A 23,020-nucleotide genomic window follows, 5' to 3' on the forward strand; every position below is an offset into this window, starting at 1 on the left:
TTGAGCCACATGATTGCATGGACAAGCTACTGCGGGCAAAGTGCTCTTGACTGGTCTAGATGGTTCTAGACTGGACATCTTCCTCACTCACCTCATTCCTGAAGGGGACAAAGGTTAGATTTCTTTAAAAGAAAAATGTTGGCCCACAACTTTCAGACCTTTGTTATTCTTTGTAAGAAGATAACGAGACATGTTCTAATAATAACACTCAGGTTGACTGAAGGAGGGGCTTCCTGTGTCTTCAGGGGAGACCCAAGTCATCTCACTGTCTTCCACAGGTAGTATCATCCAGCCTATTATTATTCTTTTCTTTCTGTCATGTCAAGAGCTGCCTAGCTTTAGAGACAGTGGGTCTCCGTCTTTCCACCTACTACCCAAAGGGGCTGTTCCTGGTGGCCCTGTTAACTTTGGCAACATGAAGACCCCATGAGACAAGTGCACTGGCCTGGTTTCCATCCAAACCAGGCCTTCACTGCTTCAGGGGTATCATTCTTATTGCAAACCATGTGAATGCCAACCCATGGAGCTCAAGACCATCTACATAGAACACAATATAAATATGTGGAGCTGGGCAGTATGGTAATGCCAGGGCACATTAAGTGGAGGTCTAGCTGGGGACTCTTTCCTGGGCTTCCAGTTCTTCGTAGCCTTTTCTTCCTAGTAGAACCTAATACCTATGGTAGACACACACTCATACCCCACCATCGCCACCACTGCCACCACAACCAAAACCTTCGCCATTCCTAAATGTTCTCCAAGGTAAGGATGCATTTCCATAGCTTCTCTAGAGGAAACAGAGCCCAGTACTTATTCCCCGCCACATGCTGGTGTCTCTCAGGACAGGGAAGTCTGCTTAGACTGGCCAGCTAGTAGGCCAGTGCCAACCTGGGATTCTCATGGCTGTGCTATCTGTGCTCACCCCCCTGTGAATCACCGGGTGGTACAAAGTGACAATCCATTGGCCGTTAAGATAAAATGAATGCAAAAACGATGACATTGCCAGACTGTTGGGTTATTTGGAGGTATTTGTATGGCAACTCTAATCCAAATTTTCATATTTGGCACAGCCATGGGCTGTAGGGACGGCTGGCGTTCTGGATATGTTGGAAACAGCATTGGTTAGACATAGAGCAATGTCCAAGTGCCAGCCCCACTCATCTGCTGCACATGCTGTGCTATTCTGCTTCACTCGCACAAAACTAGACTGCAGCGCAATATCCAGCTCATCCTTGTGTGGTTCTCCAGCACTCACAGGCAAGTACTTCTCCATTTCGATGTATTTTAAACCTGTTTTCTCTCCGACCCGTCAATGAGAGCATGAACCTTTATGTGCCCCCACCTCCCTGGACCCTCTTGATAGGTTTCATGGAAGTGGAATCATTCTAAGAAGCAGTGAAGGCAGGGTGTCGTTTTCTGCTTTCACTGCTCTGTGGGGTGGCTGCTGTTCGCCATGGTGTGGGAGGGGCGTGGCAAGAAGAAAATCCATGATAGGTCAGCTCTGGATCTGGGGCGGTCTTGGTGACAGGCCATTTCATGTGGCTCGTGCTAGTGCTCTGTACACTGTGCCCTGGGTAAGTTGGTTCTCGGATATGCCCAGTTCGGAACCAGGCTCCTTTTCTTGGCGGGAATGAAGGTCCTGTCCCCAGTCTCTTTGCTCTGATTATGGCAGGTCTTCTGCCTGAGGCACCCAGGAAACCCATTCAGTGGCCACAGTGACCTCAAGTCCGCTCCTGGAAACTCAAGAGCCCCTAACATCCACAGCCTCTCGGTAGCCGATCTCTACTTAATGCTGACTCCCACTTGGGCTCCCACCTTGCTTTCTGCTTCCAGAGATTTCTGAGACTGATGAGGCTTTGTCCTGAACTGTCTGGATCAGTTTCCTTAATAGTCTTGTGTGTGCTCTACAAGACACAGCATTACTAATTCCTACATTTTTGCAATTGTGTGTCATGGTTCCATGTGGGAGGGAAAAAACAGATTCTGTGTTCTAATATACCCATGAGTTTTGTACATTTCCAAGAAAGGAGTAGGGTAGGCAATTTTCCCACACTTATTTGACCACATATCCTTCCTTTTTGCCAAATACTTATTAGTACCTTCAGAGACACAATTGGTCACTGAATTGTGCTTAGGGAAATGATGCCATTTATATTGTTTCTCCATTGTTTAACAACATCAAAAAGGAGGTTCAAAACCTTAGGGATTTTCCTGCTCTCAATTCAACATTTCCAGAGACTGCCCCTGCCCAAAATCACTTGCTCGCAGTTACTCCCTACTAGCAGCTAGCAGTCACCACACAAGAGGCTCACCAACTCCCTGAGACATGATTTCTCCGCCACCAAGCCCTCTTAATTCACTTTAGGATCCATGATCAGTCCTGGAAACAAGGAAGAAAATGGTGTGTTTGGGACACTTACTTGAAGGAGTCAAGAGCATCGCTGACTGCATTGGCAAAATTGATATCCGTTGGGACATTTTTATATTCTAGGCAATAGGTGGGTCTGACACCCAGAATCTCAACCTCACAGCCTGAGAAGGAAAAAGATGGCAAATAGTTACTCTCTTCAATAAGCAAAGTCAAGTTATGAGCCTATTTCAGGAAGCAAACACCATTAGTCAAAATAAAAAATAAAAATGTGTATTTTTATGAACTAAAATAACTTATTGCTAATAGGTGGTGTATTCAACTGCAATTTTGCATAACTGGAGCAGAGGTTCTCAAATGTCACTCCTATGCAACACTGGTGCCCCATGTCAGAGATTGGCAAAAATTAGACAACTGTCTTTCCCAATTTGAAACAAAACACAATTAATCAATATATACAAATACCTCAATTGAAAGTTTCTTCAATAGATTTTTCATGAATCTAAGTCTTTCATGGAAGTCTTCTAGTGTACCTTTGCCTCTTTTAGAATCAAGTATTAGGTAGTATCTGATTAGTCAGAAGATTATAAAATAAATATTTCACTATCCTGTGGCATTATACAAAAGCTAACTGGACTTAGAGGTACTCTACCAAATTGGCAAGCTAAAAATCAGTGAGTTCAAGCAAGAGGTCTGAGCCACATCCTTGCCTCGCCCAAAATAGAGTGAAAGAATCAAACTCATTCTGATGTGAACAGACTCAGCTTTTCTGCCCCAGACTCCTGGACAAGTAGAAGTAGTTGCTCTGCAGAGGAGACACCCATCCATATTAAGAGAACATAGAACAGGAGAGGGATGTGCCCATCTCGGTTTCCGCTACTTGGGTAAATATTTATTGGGCACTTACTGTGACCTAGTCACTATGTTCAGTCATAGTGGAAACAGAAATGGATCAGGTAGGGTCTCCTTCCGGGAGCATCCCAGAGTTTAGTCTAGTGGGAGGGGACACAGGAAAGCAGCATAGTATGTGAAGTGAGGTGCATAATTCCTGGGTGTTGTGGGAATCAGATGAAGGGCCCTGACTTCAGGCATCACTTCCTCCTGAAAGCCTTCCTCAGGTCCCAATGTTGGGCTCAGTTTTGTAGATGTAGCCATGGCAATGGGATGCAGGTGGGCTGGGAGGGCGTTCCAGGCAAAGGCAGCAGCTTGACCAAACCTTCAGAGAACTTCGGAGCAATACTGTATGTGTAGAGAACTGTAAGTACCATAAAATGCCAGACAATGATGCCAGGAGACCAGATGCTGCTATTTCTTGTAGCCCAGGGAAAATGATTTCCAAGGTGAGGTAAGTAAAAGTGGGACAAAGAGGGAGTGCAGGAGGAAAGGAGGAAGGAGTCTCTGTCAGGAAGCACATCAACCCCACCCCTGGGAACACCTGCCAGCTGGTTACAGCCAATTTAAAAGACGATAGGGCAGCCTCCAGAAAGCATCCCTTCATCTGGCATACTATAGCAAGACCTGGGTGTGTCATGGGAGACCCTAGTGCTTTCTGCTTGATATGTTGGGTTCAGGGTGAGCAAGGGCCCTTACAATAACTGGGACAGAACTAGAAGGCACGAAGCTTCCTTTTCCAAAACATGTTTTTTGAGAGGAAAAAATAGGCTAGGTGACCCAGAAATAAATACTGCTCATGACTTCCAGGAAAATATTCATTAGAGTAAGAAATGTCAGTGGAATTTTGAATGACTATATCACTTTACATACCAGTGTTTTATTGTTGAAGGTGATTTGTGAAATGTTATTGCTCTTTCCAAGCTATTTTTTCTGTATCCACCTTGTGCTCAGTGCCAGAAACCCCAAGGCAAATAAGATATCACCTACCCTTTAAAAGTTTAACAGCCATGTACAATGTGACCAGGTGTCTGCTTCTAGCATCTTTGACACATCTGTATGTAAATTGTAAGTAATGCAGGTATGATCATGGTTTTGAAGATAAAAGAAATGGCATTCTTTTTTGGTGTTTGCACGTAATATAAAACTATAAATGCTTTTGGTATGAGCAACAATATATACGTCTGTTAATGTTATCAAACAGACGTTCTCTTAATACTTCTATATAAATAAAATGAATCTGGACTTAACACTGGCATAGTAATACAGTTCACTTGAGAAATTTACCCTTGCCTCAGGTTAAAGTAGAATACAAACTATTTTTATTGATTAATTACATGTAAAATTCTATAGTACAGGTAGAGGCAGTATGTGTCAATGTAGAGCTGTAGAGCTGTTGTTACAGTGCTATGGAATTCTTTATTTTCAAAAACTATAATTAATTTTAATTTAACCAAACATCATGGCAGCAGCCTACAGTGGCTACCTAGGCTAAAGGTAGGATAGGAAAATCGAGATAAATTTCCCCAAAGTACACAAACTCTTCACTGAGTGGAAAGCAACAGTTCATCAAAGACTAAGGACATACATCAGAGTGGAAAGGGATCTTCCAACTTGCAGAAAGCTGTAGATAATGCTGGAAAGAAAAAGAATTCCTCAGTGACCCAGGAAGTTGGCAGCATGAATTCTCTATGTAAAGCACTGGACAAATGGCAAGACTTGCTAAAGTGATCATCCCTATCATTTCTCACCTGTGACACTGGTGGAAAAATGAATCTAACTAAACCTTCAAGAAAGCCCAGGCCTGCTCAACTACAAATTAGATTGATTTGGATGCCACCCTAGAGGAATGAAATAGGAAGAAATAGGGTCTTTCTGGGGAAAATATTATTTACCATATTATCTCTATTGTTCTTTCTTGCACAATGTCCAACATACAATAAAAAATCATGAAACATGTTAAAAACAGTAAAACGTGCCCCATAATTAAGAGAAAAAATAATCAACAGAAGCAGATCCATAGATGGCACAATTATCAGCGAGAAAGTTTAAACATAAAATACATTTTTAAAAAAGATTATTGACTAAAGCAAAATTGGTAACAATATATTATGGACTTTACAGCATATGTAAAAGTAAAACATATGACAATAAGAATATAAAAAGTGCATATGTGGACAAATGGCATTATATAATAAAATTTTAAAACTCTCATGTCATTTGTGAAGTAACATTATTTTAAAGTAGACATAAATAAGTTATAGATGTGTGTTGAAATGTCTAGAATAACCATTAGGAAAAAACACAATAAAATCTAAGATTAATAAAGAAGATATGGGCCGGGCGCGGTGGCTCAAGCCTGTAATCCCAGCACTTTGGGAGGCCGAGACGGGCGGATCACGAGGTCAGGAGATCGAGACCATCCTGGCTAACCCGCTGAAACCCCGTCTCTACTAAAAAATACAAAAAACTAGCCGGGCGAGGTGGCGGCGCCTGTAGTCCCAGCTACTCGGGAGGCTGAGGCAGGAGAATGGCGGGAACCCGGGAGGCGGAGCTTGCAGTGAGCCGAGATCGCGCCGGGCGACAGAGCGAGACTCCGTCTCAAAAAAAAAAAAAAAAAAAAAAAAGAAGATATGATAGAATTCTAAAAGTACTCAATCAGTGAGAAAAAGACAGGAAAGGAGAAACAAAGGAACAAAAACAGTTAAGACAAGTAAAAAAACAGTATGAAGATGAGAGTTTTAAACTCTACAATATCAATAATTACATCAAATATAAATGGACTAAATTGGCCGGGCGCGGTGGCTCACGCCTGTAATCCCAGCACTTTGGGAGGCCGAGGCGGGCGGATCACAAGGTCAGGAGATCGAGACCACGGTGAAACCCCGTCTCTACTAAAAAAAAAAATACAAAAAAAATTAGCCGGGCGCGGTTGTGGGCGCCTGTAGTCCCAGCTACTCGGGAGGCTGAGGCAGGAGAATGGCGTGAACCCGGGAGGCGGAGCTTGCAGTGAGCCGAGATCGCGCCACTGCACTCCAGCCTGGGCGACAGAGCGAGATTCCGTCTCAAAAAAAAAAAAAAATAAAATAAAATAAATAAATAAATAAATAAATAAATAAATGGACTAAATTTGTTATTTAAAAGGTAGAGGTGGGTCAGACTGAATAAAAAAGCAAGACCCGAGGTCATGAGTTTGAGACTGGCCTGGCCAATGAGGTGAAACCCTGCCTCTATTAAAAATATAATATTAGCCAGGTGTAGTAATGTGTGCCTGTATTCCCAGCTACTTGTGAGGCTGAGGCAGGAGAATCCCTTGAACCCAGGGAGTGGAGGTTGCAGTGAGCTGAGATTGTGCCATTGCACTGCAGCCTGGGCAACAAGAGCAAAACTCCATATCAAAATAAAGAGAAGCTTCTAATTTTAATGACTACTTCATCAGTCCTTTTTCTATATTGTTAGTGCTATTTTTTCCTGCTTAAGAAATATTTTTCTTATCCAAAGTCATGATGATATTCACCTATGTTTTCTTTCTTCAGTTCCAAATTTTTCTAAACATAGAAGCTTTATGTTTTCCATTTTACATTTAGATCTACAATCCATCAGGAATTACCTAGAATTAATTTTCATTTATGGTATTAGATAGGAGTCAGAAGATGTATATATATACACACACACATATATAGGAGTCAGAAGATGTATATATACACATATATACACACATACATATATATATATATATATAATCTCCAATTGATCGATCATAATTTTTTGGAGACTATCCTTTATCACTTTGTGGCAGTGTCACATATTGGATCATATGTTTGTGGGTTTATTTCAGGAATTTCTGACCTTTACCCTCAGTCTATTTAACTATTCTTGCGGAAATACAATTTGTCTTACTTTTTGTAGTTTAAAATAGGTCTGTATCTATTAATGGAGTAAATCTTCCTGTTTTGTTCATCTGTCTCCAAATAGTTTCAGCTATTCTCGAGTCTCTGCATTTCATATAAATTTTAGAATCAGTCTTTCAATTCACACACACACACACGCACACACACACACACACACAGAGTTGGGATTTGATTGGGATTACAGTGAATCTGTAGATCCATTCTGAGAAAACTGATAAAATATTAAGATTACCAATTTATAAATATAATATATTTTTCCAATTATTTAGGCCTTTTTACATTTCTTTAAATGCTTTTTGATATTAAGTTCTTGAGCCATTTTTGTTAGATTTATTCTTCCATCTTTCATGTATTTGAATTTACTATAAATGGTACTGACCTTTTAATTTTTTCTCAGTTTTTAGTTGATATCAATACAATAATTTTTAAATGTTGAATTTGTATCAAAATATCTCTTATTAATTCTAAAAGTGAATTCTTTGGGGTTTTTCCAAAACAGTCATCTGCGAATAGTGACAGTTTGTTGCCTTTTTAATTGTTTTACTTTTATCCCTGTCATCTTCCCCTGCTCCCCCGAAGGACCTCCAGTACACAGCTGAATAGAAGTCATGCTAGAAGGCACCCTTACATAGTCCTGAATGCATTTCTCCATAAACTATGATGTTTGCTGTCGCTTTTTGTTTTTTGGTAGATATCCTTTATCATGCTAAGGGTGCAGTGTACTAATTACCCAACTTTATTTTAATAAATCTTAGTTTAGGATTGTATCAATTGCTTTTCATGATCTACTGAAATGATTAAATGATTTTCTCTTTCATTCTAATACTGTTGTAAATGATATTGATTGATTTTTTTTCTTTCAGATGGAGTCTCACTCTGTCACCCAGGCTGTAGTGATTTTTAAATGTTAAACGTAGGTTTTCCTTTTATAAACCCAATTGTTTGGCATATATTATTCTATTTATATATTGATAGATTCAGGATGCAAATACTTTGTTTCTAATTTTTCTATCTATGTTCATGAAAAAGGTTGTCTTGTAATTTTACTTTCTTTTAATGTTTGTCACATTTTTGTATCAAGATTATGCTAACCTCATTATGGTAGTGATTTATCTTTTTTTTTTTTTTTTTTTTTTTTTTTTAAGAGCTGGTATCTCACTGTGTTGGCCAGGCCAGTCTTGAATTCCTGAACTCTGGGGATCTTCTTGCCTCAGCCTCCCAAGTAGCTGAGATTACAAGTGTGTGCCACCATGCCTGACTCGATTTATCTTTATGCATTCTCTGAAAGAATTTCTGTAAGATTGCTATTATTTTTTTCTTAAATGTTTGAAAACTTCACTAGTGGAGGTGTCTAATACTAGGTTATTATTTTAGGAATGGTTTTTAAAGATTTAATTTAAAAACAGATATAGAAGTATTCCAATTTTCTATTTCTTTTTTTGTGATTTGGTGATGTTTTCCCTAGAAATCTGTCTGTTTCATCTGTGCTTTCAGATACATTGGTGTAACATTTTCATACTCTATTACTGGCTTTTTAAGGTTTACAGGTTCTCTGTTGATGTCCCTTTTTTCATTTCATTATTGGCTATTTGTGTCTTCTCTCTTTATTTCTGTATAAGCCTTGTCAAGTTTGCATCCATTTTAATAGGTTTTTTTCCCCAAAAACAAATGGGGCTTTGTCAATTTTCTTTGTTGTATGTTTATTTTCTATTTTATTCATTTCTGCTTTTCATGATTTTCTTCTTTATATTTGGGGATAATTTAAGTTGCCTTGAGTTGGAGGCAAATCACTACTTTTTGCCTTCTTAGCTAATGCATCTTGTATGCCTGTTAATTTCCTTATAAGGATGACTTTAACTGCATTATTCTTAAGCCACTACATCATAAGTAGCATTTTTACTATCCCTCAGTTCAAGATTTTTCTAAGTTTTCACAATTACTTGAATCAAAATAACTTTTGAATCAAAAGTTATTTAGAAGTCTGGTTATTTTCCAAATGTATGAGATTTAAAGTTTTATTTTTATTATTGATTACTGTTTAATTACATGACAGTCATAGGACACATTCTCATGATTTCAGACCTTTTCAATTTGTTGAGAAAGATTTTGTGGCTAACATATGGCCATTTTTGATAAATGTTTCGTGTGTACTTGAAAATAACGTTTATGCAGCAGCTAGGTGCAGAGTTCTAGTAAATTCAATTAGGTAAGAATGTTAATTATGTAAATTTTCTGTATCTTTCTAACTTCTTGCTCTCTTATTCTATCAGTTATTGAGAAAGATGTATTTAAGTCCACTATTGTTGTGAATTTACCTGTTTCTCCTTTTAGTGCTTCCAATTTTTGACTTATTTATGTTGAGAGTGTGTAATTAGGAACATTACTATTTACACTGTTACATCTTCTTAGAAGATAAAAATTTATATCAACATGAATAGTCGTTAACTTAAAAACATTCTCGGCTTAGAGTCTACATTGCCTAGTGTTATTATAGCTGCACCAGCTCTCTTAGTGTTTTGTGCAGTGTGTCTTTTAAAAATGCGATTACTGGGCCGGGCGCGGTGGCTCAAGCCTGTAATCCCAGCACTTTGGGAGGCCGAGGCGGGTGGATCACGAGGTCAGGAGATCGAGACTATCCTGGCTAACATGGTGAAACCCCGTCTCTACTAAAAATACAAAAAACTAGCCGGGCGAGGTGACGGCGCCTGTAGTCCCAGCTACTCGGGAGGCTGAGGCAGGAGAATGGCGTGAACCCGGGAGGCGGAGCTTGCAGTGAGCCGAGATCGCGCCACTGCACTCCAGCCTGGGTGACAGAGCGAGACTCCGTCTCAAAAAAAAAAAAAAAAAATGCGATTACTTTCAACTTTCTGCATACTTAATATTTAATGTATGTCTTCATCAGCAGCCTATATTAGTTTTTGGTTTTATCCATTCCAATGATAGTCGTTTTTAAAGTAAATTTCTATCAAAGTTTAACATAGATGCAAAAAAGTGAATAATTCATAAGGATACTGTTCAGTGAATCCTTAAAAGGTGAAGGCAGCTGTATACTGAGTATCCATGTCAGGAAACAGAACACAGTCATCACTTATGGGTGCCTTTTCATGCTCCTTTCTCATCACTGTTCACCCAAGGGTGAATACTGTTCTAACACTGTACATTAGCTTCTGCTGTTTTGAATTTTTTGTAAATGGAACACTACATATATTCTGATTCATTAAAATATTTAACAAAATATTAGTGAAAAAAATAAAAATTTACATTTAATGTATTTTCTGATATTTTTGTGTTTAAATCAGCCAGTTAACTACATTTTGTATCCATCACACATTTGATAGTTTTTCTCTCCTTCTTTAATTTCTTTTGAATAAAGTATATATTATTATTATTGTGCCATTTTCCTTCCTCTATTAGTTTGCTATTTATACATTTTGACTAACCTCTTCCTTGCAAAGGGCCCCAGAGATGATAAAAATGAAAATATTAGTCTATTAAAGTCTATTAGTCTATTAAAGTCTATTAAATTTTATATTTATTAAAATTTTTATTAATTTTTTTAAAATAAATTTTTTTAAAAATTAAAATTATTAAAATATTAAAATATAAATTTTCATTCCACAACTTCCCAGAAAATGCAAGAACATTCAGACACTTTAACTCTGAAATTTACATTTCTCCCATCTTCTGTGCTTCTATTGTCATGTATTTTAATTCTCTACATGAGAATTAAATTTTGGATTTTAATCCAAAAAAGGGACTTTTAGTATTATTATTTATTTAAGTTTACCTACACACTCACCCTTTCTATTACTCTTCATTTCCTCCTCCATCTCTGTGCTTCCATCTGTGATCATTTTCCTTCTGTCTAAAGAAGTTAGTATTTCCTTTACTCTAGGCCTGCTGGCAATAAGTTCTCTCAGTTTGCTATCTCTATGTTTACTATGGTTGCTATCTCAGTTTACTGTGCTATCATTTTTGAAGGATATTTTCACTTGATATAGAATTTTAGGTTGATCATTGTTTTCTCGTATCATTCGGAGCATCTCATTCCATTGTCTCCTTGAATTCCAATATTTTGTTGGAGAGTCAGCTGTCAGTCTTATTATTGCCCCACTGAACAATTTTCTCTGGCTTCTTTTAAGATTTTCTCATTGTCTCTGGTTTTCACCAGTTCTGAAATCCATGATGCTCTTTCCTGTGTTTCACAGCACTTCGTGAATGTATGGTTTGGTATTTCTTGTCAGTTTGGGGAAATTCTCAATTATTATTACTCAAATATTACTTCTGCCCCATTTTCCCTCTCCTGCTGTGACCCCTTCACTACATACCGCATGTCTCTTACATGCTTTTCTGCCTTGTTCATCCTTTTGCATCTTCACATTGAAGCTGGATAGCTCTCTCTTTATTTCTAGAGTTCCCTTTGTAAAAAAGATTTTAACTTACTACTGCAGGTCTCCATTTTGTGATTTCGTCTTTTATCATAGTTCTTTTATTTTTGAGATGGAGTCTCGTTCTGTCACCCAGGCTGGAGTGCAGGGGCACAATCTCATCTCAGCTCACTGCAACCTCTGCCTCCCAGGTTCAAGTGATTCTCCTGCATCAGCCTCCTGAGTAGCTGGGACTACAGGCACCCACCACCACACTTGGTTAATTTTTGTATTTTTAATAGAGATGGAGCTTTGCCATGTTGGCCAGGCTGGTCTCAAACACCTTACCTCAAGCAATCCACCTGCCTCAGCCTCCCAGAGTGCTGGGATTACAGGTGTGAGCCACTGTGCCCGGCTTATAGTGGTTTTGGGTCTATTCTGCTTTGTTTCTCTCTCTTGGTTTTTCAGTCAGGCCTTGTTTTCTTATATTCCGTTTTTGTTTTTTTTTTCTTTAAATTGAATACTACATATTGTATACATAAAACTGTAAATACTGCTTAACAGGATATATAGTTATCTTCTAGTAAGCACACAGTTTTGCTCATGGTGAGGATTTAGGCTATCAGCAGACTACCTTAATCCAGAGTGGATTCAGTCAAGGATTAAGATGATTTGAAGCTTAGTTGTGTCTTTATGACAGCTTCCCCCTTGTCTATTTCTAGCTTATTCTTAGTGCTAGGGTGTTGCTTTTTATTGTTCCAACTGAAAGTCTGGGATTTTTACTAGATTTCTTTTCCTTGGTGGGCCCTGAACTCCAATTTTTGTCCTTTCCCCTATCCAGTAGTGCTGCCATGTCTCTTGACCTCTCAGCTGCTGCTTTTGTGATCAGCATTGGCTGAAGGAGAGACAGGGTACCATTGCCGCCGGACGCAGCTCTTTCTCCACATCTTGGCTTATCTCTGGTCCATCACACACATAAATGCATGCACACATGCATGCAGGCCAGCAGCTCTTCTAGTTGTTCCTGGAGAGATGCGTTGTTTCAAAACAACTTAGCTGGGCATTGTACCAACTAGAATCCCACATTTCAACAAATAATTTTTAAACATAAAAGGTTGTAATTTTAGAAATTATCTTTACATTTTATTAGAAATGTATGTCTTAATGAAAGAAATAGGTGTGCTTTAAAAAACTAATTTGTATATTCATGGATAAATATGACTGATTTCTAGAATGAGACAAGTTCAGAATCAATGCTATTTCTAGTCATTAAATGTAAGTGCTGAGAAAGTTGTTCACATAAATAAATATATAGAAATAGAAGGAGTTTTTTGTACGAATGTCATTTAATTCTTTGAACTGTTTCTTTGAATGCCAAAATTGCACAGTGATCTATCATCATACATTTGAAAACAATATTTCAGCTGACAGCTCAATTAAGTTTTTCTTAAATAATGTTAAAGCAAGCACTGGAAATATCTTCTCTTTTAAGGTTTGTTATTTTGTTACTAGATTCACTCACTTTCCAACATTTGCATCAATATTTTGAACCATCTGTCTGGTGCTAAAGGCATTTACATACTGTGGCAATGCACCTTAGTAATATTCTTGATGGGTGAGAGGTATCTTTTTCTTACATAAAACAGTAAAGAACATGTTTTAGTCAGGATGACTTTAGCAATACACATGGACTTTGAGGGTCTTAGAATTGGTTTCTTTAAAACTAATTTTGCTCTTGGAAATCCCTGGGAATTAAGTCTGAAGCCTCCTGAACTAAGAAACGAGGCAGCAGTAGCTCCACTCTATGGGAACTGTAATGTCCTGGAAGCAGCTGGGCCAGAAGTGATGTTGACAGTTGGAGGTAAGAGGTGAAATCTGTCTGACAGTGGCGTAAGTTATTCTCTTCAAGGTTATCCCCCAACTAAAGCTCTATGTGCAGAGCAGAGAGAGGAAGAAACTTCGAAGCCAGGGCACATAGGACATCCTAATTACGATCTACTGGGATGATTACAGACTCAGATAATGGGGTGAGAAGCACCACCCATCAGAGGTGCTTTGAATGCAAGTGCTGCAGACACCGTTCATTTGAGTGGAAGTCATGTGTCTCTGAGAAGGGATGGGACTACCACCCAAGTGGATGGAGACTGGACAGGTGCAATCCTTCTGCTGTGTCTCTGTAGAATGGTCTCTCCGTGGTGAAATCCCCAAGGGGAAAACATCTGCCCTTACCTCTAATGTTAAAACCCAGAGTGAATAAATGACTGGCAAAGGCAACGGCCAGCAATAAATGACAATGGCAGCAAAACGGAGCGTGGAAGAGAGAGCAGTTTCAGATTCGGCAAAGTTTTAGAGGGAGCAAAGTTAATTATTCCGAGGTGAATTTGCGTGGGAGCTCTGTTTTGTTTTCTCTAGTCTTTATCTGATGGAAATCAGACTGGAGGGGGAGTGTTGTGTGAATCCCAGGAGGTAGCTGTCTAATCAGGAGTCTGCGGGCCCCTCTCCTGTATCTCCCACAGGCTCAATCTGTGAAGTGGGCGAGCATTGCTCAACCTCGCAGGCTGCTGCCTCCAGGCCATTTTCATGGCTCCACAGGGAGCATGGAATCTGGTCAGCTGAGAGCTTGCAAGTCATCCCAACACAACTGAAGAAAGCAGGGCTTTCTGAATCTCTGCCTCAGGGATCTGTGGAGAAGGCGGCAACAAGGGCGATGGGCTGCCTTGTGCAATTTCAAACATTAATCAGGGACTTGGGGCAAGATTTTGATTTCATGACAACTTTGAGGGCATGTTTTAGCTTTACTCTGTCTTGTTTCCTCATCATTCCCAGGGAGCATTACAGGGAAATGCCCTTAATTAGGGCTCATTTTTTAGGACCTACTGTTATCTCTGTCTAGAGTCTGCCTTTTTGCTGGGTATTCCCACCTCGGGCAGTCTTCTCCTACAACCTAATAAGTACATCCTGATTGGAAAAAAAGCATTAGTGAGAACTTAAAGGACAACCAATGACAGCCATCGCTAAGCCCGTGGGCTTTCGTTCAAAATAATAATAATAATAATAATAAGGCATTTCTTCTTCAAAACATATAACTTCCACCCATTAGAAAATTATTTTCATTTTTTTTTTTCATAACACTTTACTGGCTTGGACCAAAAATTGTCAACACAAATATGCAAATCTGTAACGTCTACAATATGGACGATGCCCCCCATAGATGTGGCATCCTGTGCAATTAGCAGCTTTCACAGCTGTACCTGCCATTGTACCTCAAACCCCTTCATCTACAGCTGAGAAAGCAAAAGCCTCCTATAGGAGAAGTGAACGTCCCATGGTCTCCCGGTCTGCCAGCCATCGGGTCTAGCTCTGATACTTTCCACCGTGCACACTGCCGTCCTGAAGGAGACTCGCTTCTGGCAACTCTCTCCAAGGACCACCGAGTTGAGCCCATAAAAATTACATTTCTCCAAACTTCCTAGAGCCTAGGTTTCCCCTTCCAAGTGTAGCTCCTGCTGCCTGCCAACTTTGACACATCTTGTAACAATAACCCCTGTGCACTGCATTTTATGTGATGTGAGACAGGTGTGCAACTGTTGAATACATGTCTCAAGAGAGCTTATTAAAACAGCTAAGCCAATTAACTCTCTTAAAAGCACGTAACCTTTTCCAGGAAAATACATCTGAGGCACAGAAGCTTGTGGGAACAAGTCCTTGGGGGAAAGCATGGCCTTTGATCTCAGAGGTCAGCCTTTTCCTGGGGTCGGCCTTGCCCACGGGGCTGGGGGACCTTTGGCAGTGACTCCCTTCTGATGCGGGGAGGAAGGGAGTGGGCTAGCCTGAGCGCAGGGCGACCCTGCAGACTGGCCTTGTGTGCAGGGGTGAGAGCAAGCTGGGGAAGACAAATTAGATGAGAACCAACTCATCCATTAGCGCTGACTCTGAAAACTCAACTGAAAATGACCCACTGGGCACAGAAAGTGACTAATAGGAAACCAAGATGAGAGGGAATGTGTGCCGTACCCAGGCTGAGTCTCAGCTTCAGGGAGGCAGGTGGTGAAACTACAGCCAGGCATAATGAGGTCAAAGGCCACGCTTTCATCTCTCTATCTGCTGGTTAGCTTTAGATCAGGAAAAATCCCTGGCTCACGGTCAGGGACTGCACTTCTTCCGAGTGGGACCAGGTGAGAGGAATGAATGACCATGACTGGAATTACGGCCCCTGCAGGCTACTTGACACACTTGACATACGTGATCCACAGGGTCTTTGTGTCTGAGGCATGTGCCTCATGACCTTCTCAATCTTGAAAGGATTACAGTGACTCCACGCCTCCCACAAAGGAAGCCCTCTTGACTTTCTGCACCACACGGTTTTCCTGACCAAAGCCTCCTTCTCCGAGGAGCTGGTTTCCTCGCACTTGGATCACAGCAGCCTCGACCTACCTGGGATGCAGGATGCCAAGAGGTGCTTTAATGCAGAGCTCATCAGGGTTGCTGAACCTCTTGCCCCTGTCTAGGAATTCCTCCCTCACCCCTCCAATTTGAGTCTGTGATTCCCACGTCTTACAAATGACCTTATTCCCCATGTCTACTAGAGTCTCATGGTCTCCCAGGCTTCTCAGGTGGTTCTGAGCCGCTCACAGGAAGAGCTGAGGCGAGGAGGGAGCAGTGCCTGTGGGCCCTGCAAAGCCTCTTCTCTGCGGTTTTTGGGCAGCAGCCCGGCGCCGGCTCTCATGGCCTAGCCAGTCCTGTGGCCTTTTCGATGAACTCTGCCTCTGCCTCAGTCCTGTGGGTGAGCCCTGAGACGTGACACGGTGAGGCTCTGTCCTCCTCCCCTTCTGCATGGACCTGGTGGCCTCTCCCGCTATGCGTCCCTTTCCTGGGAGCCCCGCTTCCTGTCATGCGTTGGCCCTCATGGCCTATCCCAGAATTCTCTGGGCAATCTGGAACAGGGCTCCTGCTGCCCTCTGCACCTCTGCAACCTCGTGCAGGATCTGCGGAGACAGGGAGGGAAGAGCAGAGACAGGCTAAGGGACTTCTGCACGCCTCGCAGTGAATGAGTGACTGCACGGATCTGGAATCCATGTTCTGGCTTTTGAAAAGAAAATCTTCTGCCCTGAAGTTCCCCAAGTGCCCCAGTGAAGTGCTGGAAATACTACAGCTGAACCGGAGGGAAGGACTCTTTCCCCACCAGTCTGCCACCCCGGACTGTGCTCTGGGGAGTTGGGTTGGCACAGCTGGGAAGGCCAGTGGGAGCCCCAGCAGTGCCAGCCCCTCTCCAGACCTGGCCAGAAACCAGGTCCTGGTACAAGGACCTCTCGTGGGACTAGGGTCAGACAGCCCCAAACGGCAGCCCTGCCACCCACTTCCCCCTGCATGTTCCCTCAGCCTCTACTTCCCCAGTCCTGTGGAGGGGATTGGGGGCAGCCTTTCCCCTGGGATTCTCTGGAGAGGCCCCTCTTTCTGCAGGTGTCTGGAGCAGCCAAGGCTGTCCAGGGAGCCCGAGGTCAAGTCCAATGGCCTAACTAAGGTAGGAGGCAAAAGGAGGTGGCAGGACCGCCTCACCCAGCTCCTGAGCCCCACTCCCAGCGCCTGCTCCAGGTCAGACGGCACGCTCCATGGGAAGGAAGCTTCTTCACCCTAAACAAGCTCCGAGCAGGCAGGACACAGAGAGGCCCCAGGAGCCGTAGCTGGCACTTGACCTTGAGAACAAGGTCTTCCTCACTGGGTCCCACCCTGGGGTACAATCCTGCATTCATGGTTCCTTTATGTAAGGCACCGAGGAGTGTCAGGATGAAACAGTGTGTGGCCTGAGAGCCCATGGTCCTGGCCCTGGTTGAAATTCAGCGGAGGACAGAGGGCACTGAGGAAGGAAGGGCAGGCCCTGGGAAGGATTGGGCCGAGCAGGGCAGACCAGGTGGAGCGCCAGGAGGAGGAAGAGGTGAGCAGCCTGAGAAGGGCCTTCCCGCATTCATGCGCTGGCCTAGCCACTGCCTCAAGGAGAGCCCCCGAAACACAGTTCACTTGTTCTAATCTGCAGGCGCCTGAGTGCAGGGTTGCACGTGGAGCGACTCGCTCAGCCTAAGGAACGCCTGTCCTTCCCGAGTCCCTTCTGCCTTATCTTCTGTCTTCCACCCTTCCTCCTTCCTTTGCCTTGCTGTTTCTCCCCTTTCACCTCCCTGCCTCCTTTTCTTTCTTCCTTCCTTTCCTTTCTATCCTCTCCCCTTTTTCTTCTTTCTTTTTTCCTTCAACCTGAAAGCATCAAATGACACATATTGTTTTCCATTCCTGAGGCAGCACTCAATTGATTTTAAGAAGTCGTCACAACACAGCTCCAGGCAGATGAGATGAAGCCTGTGGTTGGTCTCCTTTGCCCGCTGCACGTGTTGTGCTGTGATGCAATTATTTTTGACACACCTGGCTGCGTGATTAGGCTCTGAGCTTCTTGGTGGCAGGGCTGTGGCACATTTCGCCTGTGTCCCATGTGTCAGGTACACAGGCCACACAAGAAAACCACCATGGAATGAACACATCAGTGAACAGCATAGGCAATTGATTTCCAAATTTCTTTTTCAGAGAAACCTTTTCCCAAAGGAATCCCAGATATCTCCTGCCTCTCCAGCCCCTGAGCCCCTGAAACTTGACTGGGAAGCTGAGGGTAAGTGAATGCAGTTTGAAAACCTCCGGTAGATATGCGATGCATGTCAGGGAATTCCTTACTGTAAACCCACAGGGGCCGGTGACTGCCCAAGAATGAATGGAGTATTATGCAATTGTGTTGAAACGAATTTGGAACAAAGCAATCTGGCTGGAAAGAATTTGGTTAGCACATCAATTTGGTCAACACAATAATTTGGTTTAAAAGGAATATTCATGACTCTCTGATTTTAAGCTTTTTTTTTTTTTTTTTTGGTTTAGTTTGTCTGCTGTTACTCACCTGTCCTCTCTTTTTTGTGTATATCCCAGTTAATTTTCAGCCAATTTTCAAGGGTTGACTAATGATGTTTAGAAATTAGTTGAAACGGCTGGGCGCAGTGGCTCACGCCTGTAATCCCAGCACTTTGAGAGGCTGAGACAAGTGGATCATGAGGTCAGGAGTTGAAGACCAGCCTGGCCAAGATGGTGAAGCCCTGTCTTTACTAAAAATAGAAAAATTAGCTGGGCATGGTGGCGGGTGCTTGTAATCCTAGCTACTCGGGAGGCTGAGGCAGAGAATTGCTTCAACCTGGGAGGCGGAGGTTGCAGTGAGCTGAGATTGTGCCACTGCACTCCAGCCTGGGCAACAGAGAGAGACTCCGTTTCAAAAAAAAAAAAAAAAAGAAATTAGTTGAAACAACCTGAATTGTTTTTCTTGCTATAAAAACAATGCATCCTTGTTACACAAGGTCAGAAATCATAATGTTAAAGAAATGAAACAGCCGCAAAGTCCAGAGCTGGCCAGGGTTGTGCTGTTAATAAATGCAGATGCTCCTTTGCAGTCCCCGTGATGCTCAGCAACATTAAATGCTCACGATGCCCACTCCGTCTTGCATCCTTTTGGCCTCTGTAACGAGTGTGTGTCAACAGTTGTCAAGTAGTGTCACTGTCTCAGGGAAGCCTTTCCCTGCCTCTCAGATGGGACGGGCCCCTCATCAGATGGCTACGCAGAGTGATGCTACCTTCCCTTGCTTTTCACAGCTCTGCTGGGGCTTCTCCTGCTTCTGAAGACTTTTTTCCTTGGTGTCCTTTGCAGGCTCACCCTCCTCCATCTGGTTACTAAAAATTAGATTTCCTCAAGGCTGTGTCCAGGATCCTTTTTCTTTCCAGTTCTGTACTCTCCCCGGGTAAACTTCTCCATTCCCACAGCTGCGCTGACCTCTGATGCGCCATTGAGTCACGTCTTTGTATCTCCAGCTCTCTTCTCTGAGCTTCAGACCTGGCAGCTCGACGTCCCAGAGCCAACTCCGAGTTGATGTCCCTCTGCCTCCAGACTGCTCCTCTTTCAGCCACGCCTGATTCAGTGAAGAACCACCATCTATGCAGTTCTGTGAGCAAGAAGCCCAGGGCCATTCCTGTCATCGTCCAATCCCTCACTCCCAAATCCAATCCATCAGCAGGTCCTGGCAGTTCCAATTTCTAAGGGTGCCTCCCACCCAGCCATTTCTCACCACTTCTGTTACCCAGTCTGAGCCATGCTCACCTGCTCCCCAGGTTTCCACAATGACTTCCTGATGCGTCCGTCGCCCTCATTCACCCACCCTGGATGCCGCCATTCCATTCAGGTTGCAGCCAGAGTAGTGCTTTCAAAATGCAAGTATGATGCCGTCACATTCTTCCTTAAAACCTTCCAGTGACTTCTCATTCATTTCGGGATCAGAATAAATGCTTCAGCGTGGGCCAGATGCTCATGCCTGTAATCCCAGCTCTTTGGGAGGTTGAGGTAAGAGGATTGCTTGAGTCCAGGATTCGAGACCAGCCTGGGCAACATAGTGGACCCTTGCCACCCCCAACTCCATGCACATCTCTACAAAACGTAAAAAACTTAGCGGGGTGCGGAGGGGTGCACCTATCAACCCACCTACTTAGGAAGCTGAGGTGTGAGTACTCTTTGAGCCCAGGAGGTCGAGGCTGCAGTGAGCTACGATTGCACCACTGCACTCTAACCTGGGCAACAGAGAAAGACCCTGTTTCAAAGAAAAAAAAAAGTGTTCAGCTTGGTTGTTAGAGCCTGGCCTGGCCTCAGCCTCTCTCCCCCTTATCCACACCACACCTCTCCTCCCTTCTTTCAGTGTCTTGAAACTTTCATGCTTCCCACCCTATCCAGGATCTTAGCACCTGCTGCTCCTTGGGTTTGGGGTCTCCTTCCCACCTTACCCATGCCCTCATTGTCACTTTCTAAGGACACCTTTGTTAACCCTCTCAGATGGAGCTAGACTCCTTATTAGATGATGTCATCATGCTTGCTTTTCATGATTGTACTTTTGATAACTGTACTTATACATTTATTTGGATAAGTATTAGATTGTCTACCTCCTTCACTGGATGGTAAGTTCTCAGGAGGGAGTGCAGGTGAGGAGGGTCTGTATCTGCTTTTGCTCATGGCTGTCTCCAGAGAGTTCATCCCAAGGCCTTGAGTCACACCCTTTAAAGATGTTTTGTGAAGAAATGGATTTGCCATGATTTTTGAAGGATGGATGCTCGTCCCTGGATTTCTCTTTAAGACTTTCTAATCAACATAAGGGATGCTGCTAAAAAACTATGCACTCTTTTGGCCAAGATACCATCCTGCAAAGGGAGATTGGATGTGGTTAGACAGCTATAAAAACTTTTGAACACTGGAGGAATCACTTCGGCAGACAGCAGTCCAGAGAGGCAGCATCTCTTCCATTTCTCTGCAGCAGAAACGGTCGATGCCCAGAAACCCTGCAGGATGCTTTTGAGGATCATTTTGTGGAGACAATCTCACTCTTGAGATGTGAATTTGCAATCCTTTTCTTGCTGTCAAAGACAACATCAGCAATGCAGATCTTGCTGAAGTTACTGACAAAGGAAATGATGCAATGTGAATTCAACCCAAAGAGGCTTACAGAATTTTGACCCAAGCCTACCCTTGCCAGACAACATTAATTGCAGAAGCTTAGGTTTCATTTGATACTTCGATGAGTTTTTAACACATTTCTATTGCATTAAAAAAATCAAATCAATTAACTATCATAAGTATGTGTGTGTTATCACATCAAGGACTACTTGGCAATCCTCAGCATTGTAATCTCTTATCCTACATGACAACAAAAGTGTGAGTGTAGTGGATGTGGATGCATTCTTCTGGAAAGACGTCTACAGTTTTTATCAGTTTCCTAAAGAGGTTCTTGACTAATGAGGGCAGGAACCAGCAGATTATGCCTTGACTCAGGCCTCTTTCAGTCCTAAAATTACATAAATCACAAAGTCTAATGCCAAACTGGTAATGTTATTTAAAAACTAGTGGATATCCAGACCACTTGTGTTTGCAATGTTTTGACATCTGCCTGAAAAAAAATCCAGTTTTTATCCAGAGGATTGGTGTCACATGCATAGAGGCCGTGACTTAGCTGTCAGGTTTACTCACACCTCTGTATGAGCAATGCTGAGCTCCTTATTTTCCCTGTGCCTGAGCCTCTGCTTCTAAGATCAGCCTGACTGAAGGTTGTCAAGGACCTACCATGGCAAGAATGAGAAAGAGGCTGGAGCTGACCTGTAATTCTTGACCAGTAGCCAATGCATTCCTCTTATTATCCAGATGACATCACCTTGATTATAACAAGCAAAATTTGATAGAAGCTGAGTCAAATGCCCACCCACTAACTCCCCACCCAGCCCACTGCTGGAAAGTGTGGGAGTGGAAGCCAGGTGCAAATGTATCTTTCTCTACGTAGAAGGTGACTTATTGGTCTGAAGGCCTGCCCTGGACAGGAAGAGGCCAGGAGAAGAGCCCAGACCCACACCCAGCCCCATTCCAGGAGCATATGAGTGGTTGCATCCAAGTCCTCCTTACTGCTTGGCTGTAGGGAGTTAACATTGCCAAATGCGTGGTGGGAGATGTGAACTTAGAACTCCAAAAAGTATTAAGCACAGACTCTTAAAAAGCTGCTTTTTTTATTCCTTTTTTGTATTTTATAATAGTCATAAGAATAAACTTAAAAACTGCTGCTACCATGTAAGGTAGCCCTGCTTATCCAAAGACATCAAGCTGCATTTCTACACCATATCTTACTATTCTCCCATATTCCCTATTTTTCCTCCTTCCTCCCATAATTCTTCTCTGCTTTGGGTTGCTTTCCAGTATGAATTGAATGTTGGAGTCTCTTCCTCACCGCCCTCCACTCCCACCAATTCCTTTAACATTAGACTAGAAGGATAGGGTGGAGGGATTAAGTGAGTGAACAACACACACTCAGCTCTCACTCCTTGCAGAACACAACGGGGTCCTATATACAGTTTCTGGCTGATTTTGGGGCCTACCCTGACTTAGGGCCTGGGATCTTTTCCAGAGGCATATTTCTCCCTGAACTCCAATGGCAACATTGGGCGGGGTGCTAAAGGGCCTGGTGAACGATATTAAACGCCTCAAGACTTGAGGTGGAGTATGTTGGACTCTTCACTGTGGATCAATTTTTCAGCCTGCTGCTTTATCTACCTGACAGGAAGACTTGAACTAGTGCCATTTCTAAATTGCACTTCTAAATATTGACTTAATGGCGAGACTCAGCGTGTCATAACCCAGTTCACTAGAGCAACGAAGATTTTCCAGACCTCACCAAGAGGTCTGTACAATATCCTGTGGGGAGTGGAGAAGGAAAAGGAGGATTTAAGAAGAAAAATACAATCAAGTCATGTTTTGAAGAAATGCCTCTGCAACTCGCTTAATCTTACAGAGACACATGAGTGCTTACTGGGCTATTGGCTAAGGCTGGAGGGAACCAGGGTGGACACAAAAATGACAGCAGTGACCAGAAATACTGCAGCTGCCCCCTAGG

The 23,020-nt window shown here is 42.7% G+C and overlaps 1 protein-coding gene across 3 annotated transcripts in view; it reads right to left on the minus strand.

The window, feature by feature from the left end:
* The window catches only part of ENPP6 (ectonucleotide pyrophosphatase/phosphodiesterase 6), a 120,904-nt gene that overhangs the window by 35,942 nt on the left and 61,942 nt on the right, over positions 1-23,020 (minus strand). For all 3 annotated transcript variants that reach the window (XM_015451064.3, XM_005556391.4, XM_074040805.1), the window contains one exon: positions 2,418-2,529. In XM_015451064.3, the coding sequence (XP_015306550.2) occupies positions 2,418-2,529 (112 nt within the window). The remainder of the gene's footprint in view (positions 1-2,417; positions 2,530-23,020) is intronic.

Source organism: Macaca fascicularis, chromosome 5, assembly GCF_037993035.2.
Source record: "Macaca fascicularis isolate 582-1 chromosome 5, T2T-MFA8v1.1".
Lineage (NCBI taxonomy): Eukaryota > Metazoa > Chordata > Mammalia > Primates > Cercopithecidae > Macaca > Macaca fascicularis.